The sequence below is a fragment of the Mesocricetus auratus genome, unplaced genomic scaffold (genome assembly GCF_017639785.1).
Source record: "Mesocricetus auratus isolate SY011 unplaced genomic scaffold, BCM_Maur_2.0 Super-Scaffold_100006, whole genome shotgun sequence".
Taxonomy (NCBI): Eukaryota; Metazoa; Chordata; class Mammalia; order Rodentia; family Cricetidae; genus Mesocricetus; species Mesocricetus auratus.
Window position 1 is genome coordinate 105,442,274 of NW_024429190.1, and position 18,569 is coordinate 105,460,842.

General features: G+C 48.1%; 1 protein-coding gene across 4 annotated transcripts; it reads left to right on the forward strand.

The window, feature by feature from the left end:
- Window positions 1–448: 448 nt before the first annotated feature.
- Tmem254 (transmembrane protein 254) lies at window positions 449–8,804 on the forward strand. 4 transcript variants are annotated; one of them, XM_040747857.1, is made up of 5 exons: window positions 449–781; window positions 2,256–2,359; window positions 2,555–2,614; window positions 3,228–3,353; window positions 7,472–8,804. In XM_040747857.1, the coding sequence occupies exons 1-4, from the start codon at window positions 695–697 to the stop codon at window positions 3,346–3,348; spliced, it is 372 nt and encodes a 123-aa protein (XP_040603791.1). In that variant the 5' UTR covers window positions 449–694; the 3' UTR covers window positions 3,349–3,353; window positions 7,472–8,804. The 4 variants fall into 4 exon arrangements, with proteins under 4 accessions (XP_040603791.1, XP_040603789.1, XP_021091688.1 ...); XM_040747855.1 differs by lacking the exon at window positions 449–781 and adding an exon at window positions 822–1,038; XM_040747856.1 differs by lacking the exons at window positions 449–781; window positions 7,472–8,804 and adding exons at window positions 827–1,038; window positions 3,852–3,911.
- Window positions 8,805–18,569: the final 9,765 nt, after the last annotated feature.

The following is an 18,569-nucleotide window of genomic DNA, read 5'->3' on the forward strand; positions in this document are numbered from 1 at the left end:
TTCCAAGTTCTGGGATACAAACAGGAGCCACCACCAAGTTGTTTTCATTCATTTCTTAGACTCAAGCAAAACTTGTCTTTCTCTGAAGACGCACAGTCCAAACAGTTGTGTACCCCACCGTCTCAAGAGGCAACTAAGCCTGAGGGTCGATGCCTACGCCAAAGTCTAATAACTTTGGTCAGGAAGTAGACAGAATTAACAGTATTAATCACTGGTATTTGGCAAGCAGTGCAGGTCAGAAATGTAATGCTTTCTTTTTCAATAAACCCAAAACCTCGAGCCGGGCTAACACACGGCCGTCTTACCGGTAGACTGAAAACACGCGTGGTCTAAGAAACTCATGTTGAGCTTACAGAGAAAAAAAGGGGGGCAGACATGGGGATAGCCTGACGCCATAGGCCGCCGCTGTGTAGGGCTCCACCCATTGTGTGTGCCTCCTCCTCGCTGAACAAAGGAGGAGGCGGCGCGGGGCCGCCCCCCCTCACGTGCACAAGTCACCGAAATGGCTCAGAAACTAGGCTCGCCATTATCAGGGCAGCCAAACAGCAGCTCCTCTAGCTGAAATCAGGAAGTGCCTCCTGCACCGGGCTCCCGGGATCACCGTACCCGAAACCTCCTGGGTCCGGTGCACAGGAATCCGCTCGCCCCGTTCAACCCGGTGCGAGAGACACCGTCCAGCGGAGTCGTTGCAGCGATGGGGACGGCCACAGGGGCAGACTACTTCCGGAGGGGCAACCTGCTGTGGCTGACAGTCGTCACCGTCTCCTTAAGCTACTACACGGTAAGGCCCGGGCGAGCGCGCGGACACGGGCCGCGCAGGCGCACCGGCCTGCCGGAGCTGAGCCTGGGAAACCGGCTCGCCCGGCTCTCCCCGCCTGGGCGGGGAGCGGGGAGCGGGTCTCGTCCCGCAACTCAGTGCTTAGGGCTCTCGTGATGGTGGCGGCGAAGTCGGAGGCCCGTAGGGACGCCACTGCATACTTCCGTGCAGCCAGACCCTGGCCCTCGCTGGTCACCGCCCTGGGGCTGGGCTACTTCACGGTGAGGAGGGCGAAGTGCGCGCTGCACGGGGGTGGGTTGGGGTGGGGGAGGCTTCTGCGCACACGCGCAGCGGTTGCCTAGGTTACTGTTGTACGCGGAAGTTCTGTGGGCTCCGGGGGGGTTTTCTAGTCGATGATGCTCCGGTGCCGGCGTCCTCTGCCTCCACGGTCACTGAGGTTTAACCGAGTTTTGTCGTTTGGGGGAGGGAGGAGTGAAGCTAGTATATTGCCGCAGATCTAACAACTTAGGATAAGACTCGGAGTGAATAACTTTGAGTTGCTTGGAAAATGAGAATAAACCTAATGCACGAATAGGATTTAACTAGTGAGAAGGAGAGCATATAACTAACTGGGTGTGGGGGGAAGACAGCTTCAGAGAGGAAGGGTAACTTTCGTCCACCTGAGAAGGAGTTTGTTTAAAGAATAACGAGAAGGATGCTGGGGAATACATGGGACCCAGTTGGTGTGGTTATGAAGAAATGCCATTTAAATACTCCAGGAGACCCTAGGATTGTCGTGCCTGCCAGTGTTGCTGGTGTCAAGTGTGTTCACCTCTGTCCTAATTTCGTCACATGCAGAGGCATGAATTAAAATGTTTCAAGGATACATTGTTGTTCTAAAGTCCTCTGCCTGTGTGAGTTACCATGGGATGATGCTTTTGCTCGTTCAAAAATGTTATGGAGATGGCAGCTACAACCCTTTAGTTTCCGTGGTTTGGAAAGATGCAGTTACAACGTAAAGTAACACCAAGAAAGAGGTACTGGTGTCCTTGATAAAAATGTACAGGGCTATAAAATTTGCAGGTGTTGGTGTGTAATAATTCTCAAGAAGAGTCTCCTATCTATTTTATCTATTTCTTGGTTTTTTGGTAAAAGAAGCCATTCTAGATTAATTGGGAGATAAGCTCCATCCGTAACTTCTGCAGCCTAGCCAAGGCATGCAAATTCTTTAAAACAAATAGCTAATCACTACTATAAAACATTTTTACTGACCTCATTAAGAATTACACGTCACCCTGGACACTGATCAGCTTATTTCCTCTGCATCAATCTCACAGCTAAGGCGTTACTTGGGGGTCAAGGTGGGGACCAGAGGACTGGATGATTTGTTCCGTTCCTTTGGTCTGTAGTTGTTTCTGTCGACCCACTATTGTTCCACAGCTGCTTTCAAACAGAACCATTACTGGACCAATTCTGTGTCTCTTTTTTTTTTTTTCAGTGGGTGGTCTTCTGGCCTCAGAGCATCCCTTACCAGAGCCTTGGGCCCCTGGGTCCCTTTACAAAGTACTTGGTGGACCACCATCACACCCTCCTAAGGAATGGGTAAGGAATGGGACGTCATGACACTGCAGCTCCAGTCTCTCTGGGTACCTGGAAGGCCTGCAGTTACCTTGGTAGCTAACAGAAATGCTAGTTACATTGAGATGCCTTTCTTTTTAAAGTTGCTGTGTTAGAGTTAATTAGCAAATGACTATAACCTTAAACTAAAAAAAAATTTTTTTGTTGTTGTTGTTTCAGGTATTGGCTTGCTTGGCTGATTCATGTGGGAGAGTCCTTATATGCCTTGGTGTTATGCAAGTAAGTCTTTGTAACAGGAACTGTGTAGTAGTAGGAAAGTCTCACTTTTATCTTGGTAGCTTATCTAAGTCATGAGCTGCCATGTCTAAATAATTCGTATCCTTGGAGGCTGAGAACAGGCTCAAGTGCAGCCTGAATCCCTATACCAAATACTGAGCCTGCAGCAGAAGTATTCGGTAAATGTTTGATGAGTGAATGTAGTTTGCTTGTGTTGGCTAATTAATTATTTGGTTGAGAGACTTTTGTGTCTGACTGACTAGGACAAATGGCTAGGAGTCTCCTCTCCTCTAGTTTGCAAAAGAACAGAGTTATTGGTCTGGGGTGGCAGTTTTCAATCCAGTTTCAAAACAGAATCACGAGGAGTTGTTTTGAAATATACACACCTGGTTTCCAGAGACTGTGATCTGCTAGGCCCTTGCTTCAGACACAGATATATAGTTCTCTCCTAAAGCTCCTCAGATGGCTCTGTGGTTCGATGCAAGTTAAAAGCCCCCAAACCAGAAGCTCATGCATTGCACCTCAGAATTCTAAATAGAACTAAAAGTAGAATACGATAATCCCCTGGCACCAACGTTAAAATCCTATTGTTTAAATTTGGCTTTTCCCCCCCCAGGTATAAAGGAATCACAGCCTGCAAGGCCCGGCTCCTCTGGTTCCTACAGACTTTCCTCTTTGGCTTAGCTTCTCTTTCCATCCTGATTGCTTACAGACCAAAGCGCCAAAAACACAATTAAAGGAGGTATGGAAGTTTCCCCTTTTCCAAGCTCTCCTTTCTGTGGGTCCTGGTTTCTATGATGACCCCTCTGTTCTAGGCAGTGTCCGTCATAGAAACTGGTCTAAGACTTCTACTTACACTCATTTGGGTACACTTACCAACCTTGGTAGACCAGTTGTTGCTTAAGAAAGAAATAAGGACCCTGCCTCCCAGCTCTGCAGATTGTCTGCTTGGAGAAGCTTTACCTTGGGCCCCTTTCCTGAGGTCCTTGGCTGAGGCACTTTTCTTTTTGTGTCCTTTGGCTAAGGCACAAACTAAAATTTTTTTTGTGGCTTCACCTTTACTCTCCCTTCTGATTAACACTGCCTCCCCTCTGATAGCTTTCCACCCCCACATTTCCCCATGATTCTGGACCAAGATAAAGTAAGACTTCCAGATAACAATGGTTACACAAGCATTTATTAGGCATCACGAGGCAGGATCTTATCCATCCTCTCACAGCCCCCGTTTCCATTTCTCCAGCTACAGAAAAAGATGAAAACAAAACAAGTGCACTCTCTTCGTGGGCTGGAGAGATGGCTCAGGAGTTAAGAGCTGCCGGTTCTTCCAGAGGTCCTGAGTTCAATTCCCAGCAACCACATGGTGGCTCACAACCATCTTAATGAAGTCTGGTGCCCTCTTCTGACCTGCAGGGATATTGCAGGCTGAACATTGCATACATAATAAATAAATCTTAAAAAACAAGTACCAGAGGTACCTGCTGAGCCCATGACTAGAGCATTAGGGATTGCCCTCCCCCCCACACTGAAAGCCAGAGGAGGTGACCCTGCCCAGCTTGTGGCTGAGTATTCAGGGAACTAATGCCTCTGCTGGGTTGCTCCTTCCCTTGGAGCCACCCTTCGCTCTCCTTGCCTGCTGGTACTCAGGCCCCTGCCCTACACCATCAGGGGTGCCAACAGAAGCTCAAACCCATCTGTGCTCCACGTGTGACCATGTGAAAACCGAGGAGACCGTTCAGCACACTGAGCAACAGAAGAGCGCCACCCGGCCCTGTGGGTCCTCCCTGGGAAGCCTGGCCTCTCTCACACATCCCTGCTCAGTCATTCTCTGTCCAGCTCTGGCTTAGTCACGCCACCACCCCTGTCCTGGTGACACTCGCCCAAGGGTTATCCAGCCCGCTGCTTCTGACTCCCCACTCAATGTGTATACCTGATTAGTGCTAACCGGTTGGGAGGGGTCACTTGCTCTTCTGCTCCCTAACCACAGCAGGATGGCCCGTTAACTCTAGGAGTTTTTGCAGGTCTTTCCCTGGAGGACCAACTGTTCCCAGGGCAATTCCCCTTTTTCCTTCAGTGGCATGGTGAGGCCGCTTGTATGTGTTGGCAAATGTTTATGAGAAATACCTCACCCAAGTGAAGACTCATCCCAAAATGTTGTGGACTCTGGAGCTGTTGATAGTGGAGATGAGTTTTTTGCAAATGCGTCTCCTGCCTTTCCTGCTCGTATTTTGTGATTCGAGGGTCACATTTAGGAAGCAGATATTTGTAGCCCAGTTGGTTTTGGTTGCACGCTGCTGTCAACACTTCGCTTTGCTTCCTCTTCCTGAAGAGAAAATTTGTTCCAGAACACTAGTCACAGTCCGGGAATTTGGATTCTAAAGTTTTGCATCCTTCAAGAAAGGCACCCACTCTTCTGCAGAGCAGGACTTGGTCTGTACTTGGGCAGCTACATCCCAGCATGGGGAGGACGGATCCCATCAGGAGGATGGAGGCCACACAAAGCCTTTTTCCCTCCACCCCCGGCAGGAGGTGGGGTGGGATTTGATAGGGTCTGCCTCTGTAACTATGGTTGGGTTTGAACTCACAACAGTCTTCTGCCTCAGCCTCCAGAGTGCCAGGCCTACAGGCATGCACCGCCACATCCGGCTGTACAACTCAAGGAAACCATTGTCCCTGCTTGTCCCTGAGGCAACTAAGAACATTCCTATCAAGGTTGCTGGCTAGCTCAGCCAGTTGGCTCAATCCTCCATGATAAACCTTAAACAGTGCCTTTAAGTAAAGGTAGTGCCACATCTCAAATCTTAGCACTTGCTGGAGGATCTCTGTGAGTTCAAGACCAGCCTGGTCTACTTAGTGAGTTCCAGGACAGCCAGAGCTCAAAAAACAAAACAAACAAAAGAAACAGGCACAAGAAAAATGCATGGGTTCCTAAACTAAGGCAGTAATTCAAATTCCTCATCACCTCCCTACACTGAAGACATCTCGAACTGGGGGCAGAATGCTAGGAATTAATGCAGACTGATGCATGGAGAGCCCAAGCAGTGATGTCTATAAAGTACGTTCTAGTCTCATTCCCTACTTAGAATATGATAGTTGTGAGGGTGGCCCTCTTAACACAGTAGCAGTAGCATCTAATATACTGCTTGTCAGAATCATGTAGTAGACAGAAGTGAGGAGAAAAGAGGTTTTTTATTTGTTTGTTTCTTTGATCTTTTGACAGCCTCTATGTAGCCCTGACTGTCCAGAAATTCCACATGTAGACCAGTCTGACCTTGAATTTGCAGAGATCCTCACGTCTCTGCCTCCCTTGTGCCGGGATTAAAGATGCACAACACCATGCCCAGCCAGGAAAAGGTTTTTTACAACTCCTGAACTGATAGAGACCTGTCATTCCAGAGCAGGGCCACAGGGTTCTTCCCTGGGTGTCTCCCAAGTTCAACTGGAGAACCCTGGTTTCAACATCACTACACTGACTCATTCCATACAGTTCGGGAAGTGCACTACGTTCAGTCCGTATTACTGCAAACAGCAGCTGCCTTTGCAGTGCTGATGCTTACTTACATCGGAGCACTTTTTGTTTCTTCTCGATACACTGTTGATATTCAGCCCCATACACTGTTGATATTCAGCCGGTTTCAAGTTGGTTTGGTAATCGGAATTGCCTTTTAGGTTTTTCTCTTCCCTGGCCTTCTTTTCTCTGTAATGCATTCTTGATACACACGAGGCTGATGAAGTCCCAAAGGCAGAACGACACCAGAAAGTACACTTGGAGAAGTCCAGCTTCCCTCCCTAACCTTCTTAGCTCCTTCCCACCCACCCCCTATAGTTAAGGGGGAGGTTAAATATGCAAAACAGGCAGTCCCTAGTGAGATGGAAGAGAGGAAACGGAATGTCACCTTTTATGGACAGGAGCTCTGTAATAAAATGCCCCATGTGGCGTTACGAGTGCCCGTCCCCAAGATATAGACTCCCATACAACGTTTTCAGTGGAAACAACTGGTCAAAGTACTGAGAATAAAAGGCAGTGGAACTCTTGGCCTTGAACAGGACGTCTGTATGACCCTCTCCGACACGCTCAAGGAAAAGGGGCAGAATGGAAGAGCCGTGGTTGTGAGGGTCATCTGGTTTTTACGTCTGCCATTGGTTGTATTCAACTGATCTGGCTGGTTAGGACAGTGTAACCTTCCTTGTAGCCCCACGTGTGTCCCTCTCTAAGCTGTACTCTTGACAGAAGAAGGAGACCTTTCCGGAATAAAAGAAGGTCAGTGTGGTAGCTTGAATGAGAATGACTCCCATAGGCTCACACATTTGGATGCTTGGTTCCTGGTTGGTGGAACTATTTGGGAAGGATTAGGAAGTCTGGCCTTGTTGAAGGAGGTGTGCTGCTGGGGGTTGGCTTTGAAGTTTAAAAAGCCCATGCCCGTCAGGGCCCATAGAAACAGCTCTGCTTCATATTGACTTAAGGTCAGAGAGTTCAAAACTATCCTTACTCTTTCAAGGTTAAGGTCATAAGACCTAAAGATCTAAGCCGTGGCTACTGAAGGATGCTTGGTCTAAGGTGTGGGTGTCTTACCTAGATAACAAGAGATTGGGTTTAAAAGTACGGTTACTCTTAATTGGCTAGATCTGACTGAAGCCCCTCCCCCAAATATGGGTTCCTACACATGCCATTATCAATTATCATCCTCCCTCCCTCTCTCTCTGTCTTTCTCTGCCTATTGTTGTCATCTTAACATCTAAGCTCTCAGCTACTGCTCCATGTTCTCTGCCTCATGATTTTGGATTTCAACCTTCTGGGACAGCGAGTCCCCAAATTAAATATTTTCTTTTATAAGCTGCCTTTGTCATGGTGTCTCTTAACAGCAATAGAAATGAAACTGAGACATTCTTCAGTCAAAGGTACATTCCCCCTGCTAGAACCTCCAAACAAGCTGTCAAGAACGGAGCAGCCAGAGGATGGGGAGAAGAGCAGGGTCTTCCAGACGTGACGTTGCATCCGTGAATTCATTGCAGCTGCAGTCAGTGACATGCTCGAGATCGGAACCCATCGCCTGTTTCATCACGCACATGGGAGGGCAAATGATGCCCCACGCTCCCCGTGAAGGGACTGTGGGAAGCTAATGAACGCTAGAGAGGAAGTATGGCGCTGGTCAGTGGGGTAGCCGCCGCCAAGACAAAGATATGAAAACAGGAGGAGGGAGGCCAGTGGCTGAACACAACCAAACTCCATTACGTTCCTGTGTGAGACGGTCAAATGTCTTAACACTCTTACCGATTCTCTGAGAATTTCACACAATGCTTCTTGAACACGTTCCCGCCCCCAACTCCTCCCATAACCACCTTCTTCACTCCCCCCCAATCCTTCCCACTCAACCTTGAATTTTCTAATCCTCCAACCCCCATCAAACCCATTTTGCTTTGCCCAGCTTGTCTTGGCCTGGCCCTGACGTGCATTCTACCAACCAAGGGTCAAATCAGTAAAGAAAACTCGCCCTGGAGCTATCAGATGCCAACGGCTCTTCCGCAGGTGGTGGGATTTTGTGCTCACCTTCTCTGCTGAGAGTCTGTCTGTTTGGGCTTGTACAGGTTTTTTTGTTTGTTTGTTTGTTTGTTTGTTTGTTTGTTTTTGGTGTTTTGAGACAGGGTTTCTCTGTGTAGCTTTGGAGGCTATCCTGGAACTCACTCGGTAGACCAGGCTGGTCTCGAACTCACAGAGATCCGCCTGCCTCTGCCTCCCAGGTGCTGGGATCAAAGGCGTGCACCACCGCCGCTGGGCTCTAAGAATATTTTAAAAGAACCATGTCTTCAAGAACTTCCTGCTTCAATTCCTGAGAGTCCAATGCTTGTTCATTGACCTGGGATTATTTACCCAGGACAGTCATGATTCATTTCCTTTTCCTTTGATGCTACTGGGAATAAAATGAGCCTATCAAGAAGAGGCAGAGCCCTCCAAAAGGACAGACAGATATGCATGAATCTGTACTTCCCAAGAAACAGGTGGTGCACAGTGACCCTCTGAGAGTCAGTGACAACAGGACACTCATTTTCATTCAATTTTCAAGTTAACATTCAAAGAATGTTAACGTGTGTGTGTCTGTGTGTGTGTGTTTATACAACAAAGCCCTGTTCAATCTTTTGTTGCTGTACTGTTTGCCCTTCTGAGCAAAAGGCAATGAGCAGGGTTTTGCACCTTTGAGTGACAGTGCTGTTGACATACATTTTTTAAAGATTTATTTATTTATTACGTATACAGTGTTCTGCCTACACACCAGAAGAGGGCATGAGATTGAATTGTAGATGGTTGTGAGCCATCATGTGGTTGCTGGGAATTGAACTCAGGACCCCTGGAAGAGCAGTCAGTGCTCTTAACCTCTGAGCCATCTCTCCAGCCCCCAGACATACATTATTAATGTGTGTTTTTGTTTTGTTTTGTGTTTTGGTTTTTCAAGACAGGGTTTCTCTGTGTCTTTGGAGGTTGTCCTAGAACTGGCTCTTGTAGACCAGGATGATCTCGAACTCATAGAAATCCACCTGCCTCTGCCTCCTGAGTGCTGGAACTAAAGGCCGCCACCGCCTGGCCTAATGTGTGTTGGTGGCGCACGCCTTTAATCCCACCACTAGGGAGGCAGAGGCAGGCGGACTTCTGAGAATTCAAGGCCAGCCTGGTCTACAGAGCGAGTGCCAGGATAGGCTCCAAAGCTACACAGAGAAACCCTGTCTCGAAAAAAGAGGAAATTTAAACAGAGTAATGTATTTGTAATGGATAGGCCCTGTTGTGTTGTCATATGTCAGCCGTGGTTTAACATTGGCACTTCAGGAAGGTCTCTAAGTGTCTGTCTGATTATCATTTCATTCTTGAAAATTTGCTAAGAAGACCTAAGCTGTTCACATCCCACGCTGCTCCCTTAGAGAGTGGACAAATCTGCCTTGAAGACGAGAGCCAACTGATACCCTCTTGTGAAGGGCAATTAAAAAACCAAAAAGCCCATATGATGGGGATGCTCTTCTGTGTGTGTGCTTGTCTTATTGGTGGATGAATAAAGCACGGTTGACCAATAGGGAAGCAAGATAGGTGGGACTAGGAGAGGTGGAGGATTCTGGGAAACGGAGGCACAGTCAGTCACCATTTAGGATGCAAGAGGAGTAAGAGGTCCGGACCCGCCGGGTGTTGGTGGCACAATCCCAGCACTCGGGAGGCAGAGGCAGGCAGATCTCTGAGTTCGAGACCAGCCTGGTCTACAGAGTGAGTTCCAGGACAGCCTCCAAAGCCACAGAGAAACCCTGTCTCGAGAAACCAAAAAAAAAAAAAAAAAAAAAAAGGGGGGTCCGGACCCTTTCTTAGGTAAGAGAAGACCACATGGAAATACTCAGATTAGCAGTTATGAGTAAATAATTAAGTCAGAGCTGGCCAACAAGAAACCATAGCAAACAGTCAACAGTTTCATAATTAATATAGCATCCTGCATGTTCATTTGGGACTGATGTGACTCTGGGACCAGGCTGGTGGGAAGAATGTTCATTACACCCAAAGCATGGCATGGTGGTGCACACCTTTAATCCCAGCACCTGGGAGGCAGAGACAAGTGAATCCCTGAGTCAGAAGCCACCTGGTCTACAAAGTGAATTCCAGGACAGTCAGACCTACACAGAAGAGAGAGAAGGAAGGGAAGAGGAAGAAAGAGACCGAGGGAGACACACACACACACATACACACACACACGCCATTGCAGGGCACCTCTCAGAACTTCCCCAGGCTGCCTGTCAGGAGTGTGGCGTGAACCACCCAAAGTCCATGTTCTCAGCATCGTGTGTGCCTCATGTCCCAAATATTTTGCAAAAGTTTTCCAAGAATAATACATTCAAAGAGAATGGTCCCTGTCATTGGCTGCCTTAAATCCCTGCATCCTGTCCGTGTTACTGATGCCTGTCTTTGTGCTGTATCCATAGCAATGCACCAATAACAGAAGCCCTCAGCAGACCTGGGGTTTCTTACCAGCCCCGGGTGTCTACAGCATTTAGGAAGTTTAACGTCTGCCCAGCCAGGGTTCACAGGCTTCTGCTTAGAGTGTCAGCCTATTTCTTAGGAAACTGGAATAAATACATCACGGAAGTTTCAGTGACTGATGCGTCCCAACTGTTACCCAGACATCTTGTCGGGTCTGTAGGGAGACATCCCTCCCCCAGAGGAGGGTCCTTATGTAATCCCATCATGTCCTTGGGGTCAGCAGGATCCCACAGCATGGCTTCATGTGAATAAGAGCAAAATCAAGAGAACACTCGCTGTGTGGCTACACTAGCAACCATGCTTGCCTTTCATGCACTACTTTAACCCCTAGGCACACCCAGATCCCCGATCTCTTTATAATTCACCAAGCTGCCTGTGAGGAATGTTGAATATTTTGCAATTAGCCAAGAAACATTGCTGCTCTCCCAGTTTTTCCAACTTAGATGACGACTCCAGCATTTGGGAGTTAGAAACAAGAGGCTGATGAAATCGGGCCAGTCTGGGCTACACGGGGAATTCTGATGAGCCTGGGCTACGTAGTTCACCCTTTCTCAAGAAATCAAAACAAAAGCAAGGAAGACAGTGAGAAGTGAGTGAATGAGTATCTTGTTTATAGTCAGGACTAGCGAGTGAGGAAATCCAGAATCAACCCTAGATCCCTGTGGCTCCTGTAATATGTTCCGGGCTGATTGACCAGAGCAAAACTAACCGTGGCATAGTCATCCACCCCCAGTAGTGAAATATGCTTTCCTGTGAAATTCACATCTGAAATAGACTCCACTATCCTTTAATGAAAAGTGTCTCGTTTCTCTGAGCAAAGAACCACTTGAGATGCCTCTTTGAAGGGACCCAGTAGGACAGTACCAACGTGAGTGTGCGGTGTGCCTGGGTCCTTGTAGACAGAGACTCCAAGGATGATCCTGAATTTCACCTTAGGAGTTAAACCTTCGGAACGAAGAAGAGAGGTCGGGCACGCAGGGTGACGGACTAGGCTGATGTGACTCCCAGCACCAGTCCAAATTCATGTTAGAAGCTCTGAGGGCCCCCTGGGGTGGAGCGAGGATGGCCAGGCTTCCCACCTGCACGTCCACACACTATTCTGAACCGGTGAGCAGAATGACCCCAAGCAATTCAGTTGTAACTAGCCACCAGGTGCCTTCCGCTGCCGTGAAAGTATCCGTACTAGAAGGAAAAGACCAGTCAGTGTGCACTGGTCTCCAGAGACTGTCAACCAAAGACTAGCCATCCTCGTTTGGGGTCAACGTCAAGAGTCCACTGTGGGACACACACACACACACACACACACACACACACACACACACGAGTTAATGGCTGACTGGAGGGGACAGGCTCAGCAGTATGAGGACCCAAACCTGTTTCCCAGCACCCCCATCAGGTGACTTACAACCACCACCTTAGCTCCAGGGAGAACCATTGCTGCTGGCTTCTGTGGGCACTTACTATACATACTTGCTGTCCATGTGCTCTCTCTCTCTCTCTCTCTCTCTCTCTCTCTCTCTCTCTCTCTCTCTCTCTCTCTCTCTCTCTCTCTCTCTCTCTCTCTCTCTCTCTCTCTCTCTCTCTCTCTCTCTCTCTCTCTCTCTCTCATGCAGACACATGGTGGCAGGGGGCGGAAATACAAGTACACATAATTATAGGTAATGAAAACCCTTTTTAGAAAATCCACTGAGCTACCTGGCTTCTTCCACAGCCAAGGGGCACAGCAGTTGTGACATGGACACCTCAAAGGTGAGGTTTAAATTTTGTTTGTCCTCTTGGCTGAGTTCCAGGGCACAAGACACTAAAAACCAGTGTGAATGGCCTGGATTCAGGAGGGATCTGGAACAGTTCCTGTTGGGAGCACAAAGGTCTTTGGACTCACAAGTCACCAGGGAAACCAGGAATGTTAAGCACGGGGTGGGGGTGGGGGTTCTCTAAAAGGAATGCCCGGATATTTCAGTTCAGAAGGCTGGGAATTGAGGGTGATTAACAGCCTGGTGATGGGCATCATCTGTTGGGCCTGGCCTTGATAAGGTCCTACAACAGCACAGAGGTGACTAGTAGTCTGAATGACCCTTACATTATCAGTATAACAGCCCAAATGACTTCTATTCTATCTGTGTGCTGGAGACCACACCAGACCCTTCCCTAGGCTCTTAAACTAACACAGGTAGCCTATCTCTAGAACCTACCTTCTTGAAAGTGCTGGGATTAAAGGTGTGCACCACCACCGCCCAGTGTATATATAGTTTTAAATGCCATATATAGACAAGGATAGCTTTCAACACTTCCAAAATGCAGAGATTAGAGGAGGCTTATGCCACTACACCCAGTGAGCCCAGTATTTTAAGGCCAGATTGAATGAAACGAGTCCTTATCTCAAAATAAAAATTTAGACAAAGGAGTTTGCGCTGGACATAAACGGCAAACTCCTGTAGTCCCAGGACTGCGGCAGTGGAGGCAGGAGGATCAGGAGCTCAAGGCCACACTGGTTTCAGAGCAAGTCCGAGGCTACCCTGGGTCGTAAGAGACCCTATCTCCAAACAAAATCAAACAAAAACCAAAGGATTTAGAAAGCCCTCCTGGGAAAGAAATGGTAAGCATTTGCTTGCATTACACAAGGTCTGTGCACATGCTAATGCCCTGTAAACATGTACAATTGCGTGCTGACTTTGTGTGCGGAGCACAGAAAACTCTTGACTCCAGAAGAAAAAGAATGGGAGGGTTTGCTGTGACCGCGTCAATGGCTCAGTCAAGCCCTGCCACGCCTCCACGGTCGTCACTTTCCTTTGAATGCCCTGGAGATCTGGCATTGCTTATGCCTCTGTACCCTAAGGAAAGCAGGAATTAGCAAGGCCCTGACTGAACAGCTCTAGGCTCAGAAAAGCCTGGAAAAGCCGCTCGCAGACAGGCAGAGGAATTCTGCTGTGTCTTGGTGTTGACAGGGTCTTACTGAGTAGCCCAGGCTGGCCTTGAACTGTCGGTTCTCCCTCCTCTTCCTCTAGAGGGCTGAGAACACGGGCAAGTGCCCACAACTCTTCCTTGAGACGTTTATTACTCCATTTTCAGGTGTGTTCACTGAAGATGGGTGTGGGGCCGCCTAAGGCTATAAAGCCAGAAAAGAAGGTCGCCTCCATTACTCACAGAAACTAACTCAGATTCTTCGAGCGGTCACCCACACATTGTCTGCAGACACTAACGCTTCCTTATGGTGACATAAATGAGATCATCCCTCCGGAGAGTGCTCCAGAGAACATTCTCTAGGGGCTGGGCCTGGGGCGGTGCCAGCTGCCTCCAATCTCTACAGGGGATCCTAAAACCTCTGGGAAAGGCCATGTTTGCGATGATTAGCTGAATTCAGCGCTGCGAGTGTGAGCACCCTAGAGCTGAGCTGGCAGGTACCACACCACTGTTAGCAATCACCTTTCCCCTCACCCTCTATGTTTCTCATCTCCCTGCACTGAAGAGATTGCCTCATCTTCCCATACCTCCTCCCTCCTGGGAGTGTTTGGGACCCAGGAACACCTGGGGCTGTAGCACAGTAAGCAGAGCGCTCACTTAGCATTTTCAAAGTCCTGGATTCAACCCCCAGCACCTCATAGACATGGTAGAGCACGTCTGTAATCCCAGAACTGAAGGCAGGAGGATCAGAAGTTTGAGGTCCTTCCTGGCCACATGGTGAGTTCAAGGCTAGCCTGGGGCTACATGAGACCCTGTCTCAATAATAATAATAATTATTATTATTTTTAAAAGTGTCAAATTTCAATATCTCGAGTCTTCTGCTTCCTCTCCTCAACCCACCAGAGATGTCCGGGCCAACCCAGTAACACCTTTTCTCTGACTGTTAATTCGGTGAGCCCTGGACCAGCAACTGTCCTCCATAGAGAAGCTGGCCTTGTTCCTTGCATCGAGGAGGGTTTCCTTAGCCCAGGCCTCTCTGTGGCTTTGGAAATCCTTGTTTGGTGCCAAAAGCAGAGGACAAGACGGCTTTGTTCATTCCAAACCCCCCAGCCAGCCACTGAGGCTCTTCTGGTTGGACAGACCCCCTCGCCCAAGCACTGTACCCAGAAGTCCAGCCAGCCTCTATTTCCTGCTTTCCCTTGGCTCCCTGCCTTTGGCCATGAGCAAGGAGAAGAAGCCCCTGCCAGATTTCCCAACATGTGTCCCCCAGCAGCCCAGGCCTAGGAGTTCCAAAAATAGGCTACAGCATGCCGTGGCCTGAGGCTACATTGGAGCCGGCTGCTTGGGTCCCTAGAATGGCCACATCCTAGGTTCTCTGAGCCCCGCACGCCACTATAGGTGGATTTCTGTGCTACCTGGCAGGGAAATAGGCGTTTTCCAGGATTGGGGGGGAGTAGCTCTTCTAGAAAGAGTACTTCCCTCTGAGACAGGCCATGAGTACCCAAACTGCACACAGGTCCACCACGGCCAGCCGCCAAGCAACCCCACTTGCTAGTCCCAACCCTACTCATCCCCTCACTGAACTGGTGATGTTCCCAGGGCCCAAGAGTTCACACAATGAAGCGAGCTGCGCAGGTAGGCACAGGTAGGCGCCCCGCTCCGGACACGGGACCACTTAATCCGTAACTGCTGATTGCCTCAAGTGGTGCTAAGAGCTGTGCAGCCTTCGCTGAGCACGGCGTTCAGAGAAGGCAGTGAGAAAATAACAAGAGTAACCAGGAACTTAACGACAGCCACCCAGTCAGCTTGCCCACGCGCTCTGCCTTGCCGCCCAAGCCGCTGCCTGGTGTGTCCCACTGGTTCCATCCGTTGACGCCCACCTCCGTTTTCCAATAACTACAGCGGATGTGATATATATATATATTTTTTGTTTGTTTGGTTTTTTTTTTTTTTTTTTTTTTGCTTTTTCGAGACAGGGTTTCTCTGTATTATCTTGGAAGCTGTCCTGGAACTCGCTTTGTAGACCAGGCTGGCCTCGAACTCACAGAGATCCGCCTGCCTCTGCCTCCCGAGTGCTGGGATTAAAGGCGTGCGCCACCAACGCCCGGCGTGTTGTATATTTTTTCATCTTTTTTTAATTTATTATTTGCATTGGTGTTTTGCCTATATGTATGTCTGTGTGAGGCTGTCGGATCCTGGAGTTGCGGACAGTTGGGAGCCGCCGTGTGGGTGCCGGGATTTGAACCCCTGGTTCCCTGGAAGAGCAGTCAGTGCTCTTAAACCACTGAGCAATTTCTCCAGCCCCCCCAACCTCCCACCTCCGTTTTCAATGTCAGGGCTTATTTCTGGAAAATGCTGAAGGTGAGCCTTAGTAGTGTGTACTACGTCCGGTCTTGTTAGGGCCCCTCTGCGTCTTTAGGTTGGCTTCTGTGGGTGAGGAAGTAAGCGGCTCTCCAAACACTGCGCTGCTGCCAGTGTGTGTGTGGACCCGTGTCATTCTGGCGCTGCTGGACTTTGTAAGAGAACAAGCAAGTCTACCACCTTCTGGCCTCCATGGTCACTGCGGACACACATAAATACTTTTTTTTTTTTAAATAGGGGCTGGAGAGATGGCTCCGAAGTTAAGAGCTTCTCGTCTGGAGAAGTCAGGTTTCATTCCCTGCACCATATCAGGTGGCTCACAATCACCTGTAACTCCAGCTCCAGGGGGATCTGACAGGTCTGCCTCCCATGGAACCTGCACTCAGGTACCTGTACCCACCACACATCATTAAAAATAATTTTAAGAGCCCTGCGGTGGCGGCACACGCCTTTCATTCCAGCACTAGGGAGGCAGAGGCAGGCGGATCTTTGAGAATTTGAGGCCAGCCTGGTCTACAGAGCAAGCCCCAGGGCAGTCTCCAAAGTTACAGAGAAACAAAAAACAAAAACAAGAACAAACAAATAAAAGAGCTGGAAAGAGAGTGCCCTCTAGTGGATGGCAGAAAAACTTCGTTGCTGGCCTGGTACAGTGGTAAATAAACAATAAATTGCCCTTTAGCATCTGGCACTAGAAACTGGGTATTAATCAAGCATGTGTTTTTTTTTTTTCAAGACAGGGTTTTTTAAAGATTTATTTTATTTATTGCATATTCAGTGTTCTGCCTGCATATCAGAAGAAGGCAACAGATGTCATTACAGATGGTTGTGAGCCACCATGTGGTTACTGGGAATTGAACTCAGGACCCCCAGAAGAGCAGTCAGTGCTCTTAACCTCTGAGCCATCTCTCCAGTCCTCAAGACAGGGTTTCTTTCTTTGGTCCTATCTGCCCAGTCTGGCTTCGAACTTACAGGGATCCACCTGCCTTTGCCTCCCAAGTGCTAGAATTAAAGGCTTGCACCATCAGCGCCTGGCTACATTTTTAAAAATAGTATTTTATAGTGTGGAAAACCAATGACTACGTGTCTATTAGTTAAAAATACTAGATACATAGTTATACATGCATTCCTGGGATCTTTTGTGATGCCTTCTTTTTTGTTTCACTTATTAATTTTTAATTACTCTAATGTCATTTTCTGTGTATGGGTGTTTTGCCTGTGTGTGTGTGTGTGTGTGTGCACCGTGTGCACCGTGTGCACAATACCCCCTGGAAGCCAGAAGGGGGCATCCCCTAGAGCTGGAGTTACAGACTGTTGTGAACTACCATGTATGCTGGAAGTTCATGGCCTCTGGAAGAGCAACACAAGTGCTTAGCCAACAATCCATCTCTCCTTTTGCCACTCTTAGAAAAAACTAAATGGGTGTGGTTGTACTAATTTCTATGGTGTTTTTTATTCATCCCATAGCTTAATGTATATTGAAAAGATACAGAATTTGTAGACGAAGAGGAAGAAGCCACCAAGCTGAGGGGACTGGACTAAGGCTATTGAGTAGGAGCAGCTAGCAACAGAGTGTTCATGTTTTACATCCTATACTTTATTATTTTGTTTTTTAAATAGGTTTTTTGGGGACTAGGTTTCATTGTGGCTTGGAACTTGTTATGTAGACTAGGGTCGAATCAAACTCACAGAAATCCCACCTGCCTCTGGCATTAAAGGGTGTGTGCATCACACTCACCAGTTAATTTATTTTTTAATTACTTTTATTCCTCTCTGTGTGTGAATGTATGTATGTGTATCTGTGTGTGTGTGTGTGTGTGTGTGTGTGTGTGTGCAATACCACATGGTGTTTGTGAAGGTCAGGGTCTTTCCCAATGAGGATTCGAACCCAGGTTAGCAGACATCTTTACCCACTGAGTTGTTACATGGGCCCATACATTGTGATTTAACAGTGATGTATTACCTATTTCATATGCTACTCATTTATTTATTTATTTAGGGTCAGGATCTCACTATGTAATTCAGTCTGACCTTGACCTGTTGTTACCCCCTGCCTAAGCCTTCTAAGTTCTGGATTACAGATATGTATATGTCACCATGCCAGCCGTTTTGATTACCCGCCTCTCTTTCACTTTTTGCCCTCCTGGCTACTGCCCCTGGTACCCCACACCCCACACCCCACCTCCTCATATGGCCAGGCTCATGTCTACTCTGGACTCTCCCAGATGTTTCTGGCTATGCTCTCCCTTTTATCTACCATAAACGTTCTCCTCCACCACACCCGGGAGCAGTCATGTCCTTCCTTTTTTATTTATATATTTTCCATGCACTAAACCCCTACCTAGTACAGGGCTAACACATTTGCTAACTGCTGTGATTTCAATTCTATTGTGCCTCTGGGACATCCCTTGCTTTTTTTTTTTTTTTAAGCTACTTCGCAGATTGTAACTTGTAAGTAACTGATAAAGGTGTGAGACAACGCCTTTCTAGACTTGTGAATTCTGACCGTGATGAGCTCACTTACTGCTGGATTCTTTGCTCACCCTGTGAAAGGCCAGACGCCCTCAAGGGCACAGACTGACTGGCCAATACCCAGCCGGGATCTGCAAAGTCGTTTGGACGCCTTGTAGCATCTCATGCCTTCACTCCTTAGTAAGGAGTTAAATGGTCTTTACCAGTGAGTTTCTGCGGACCGCA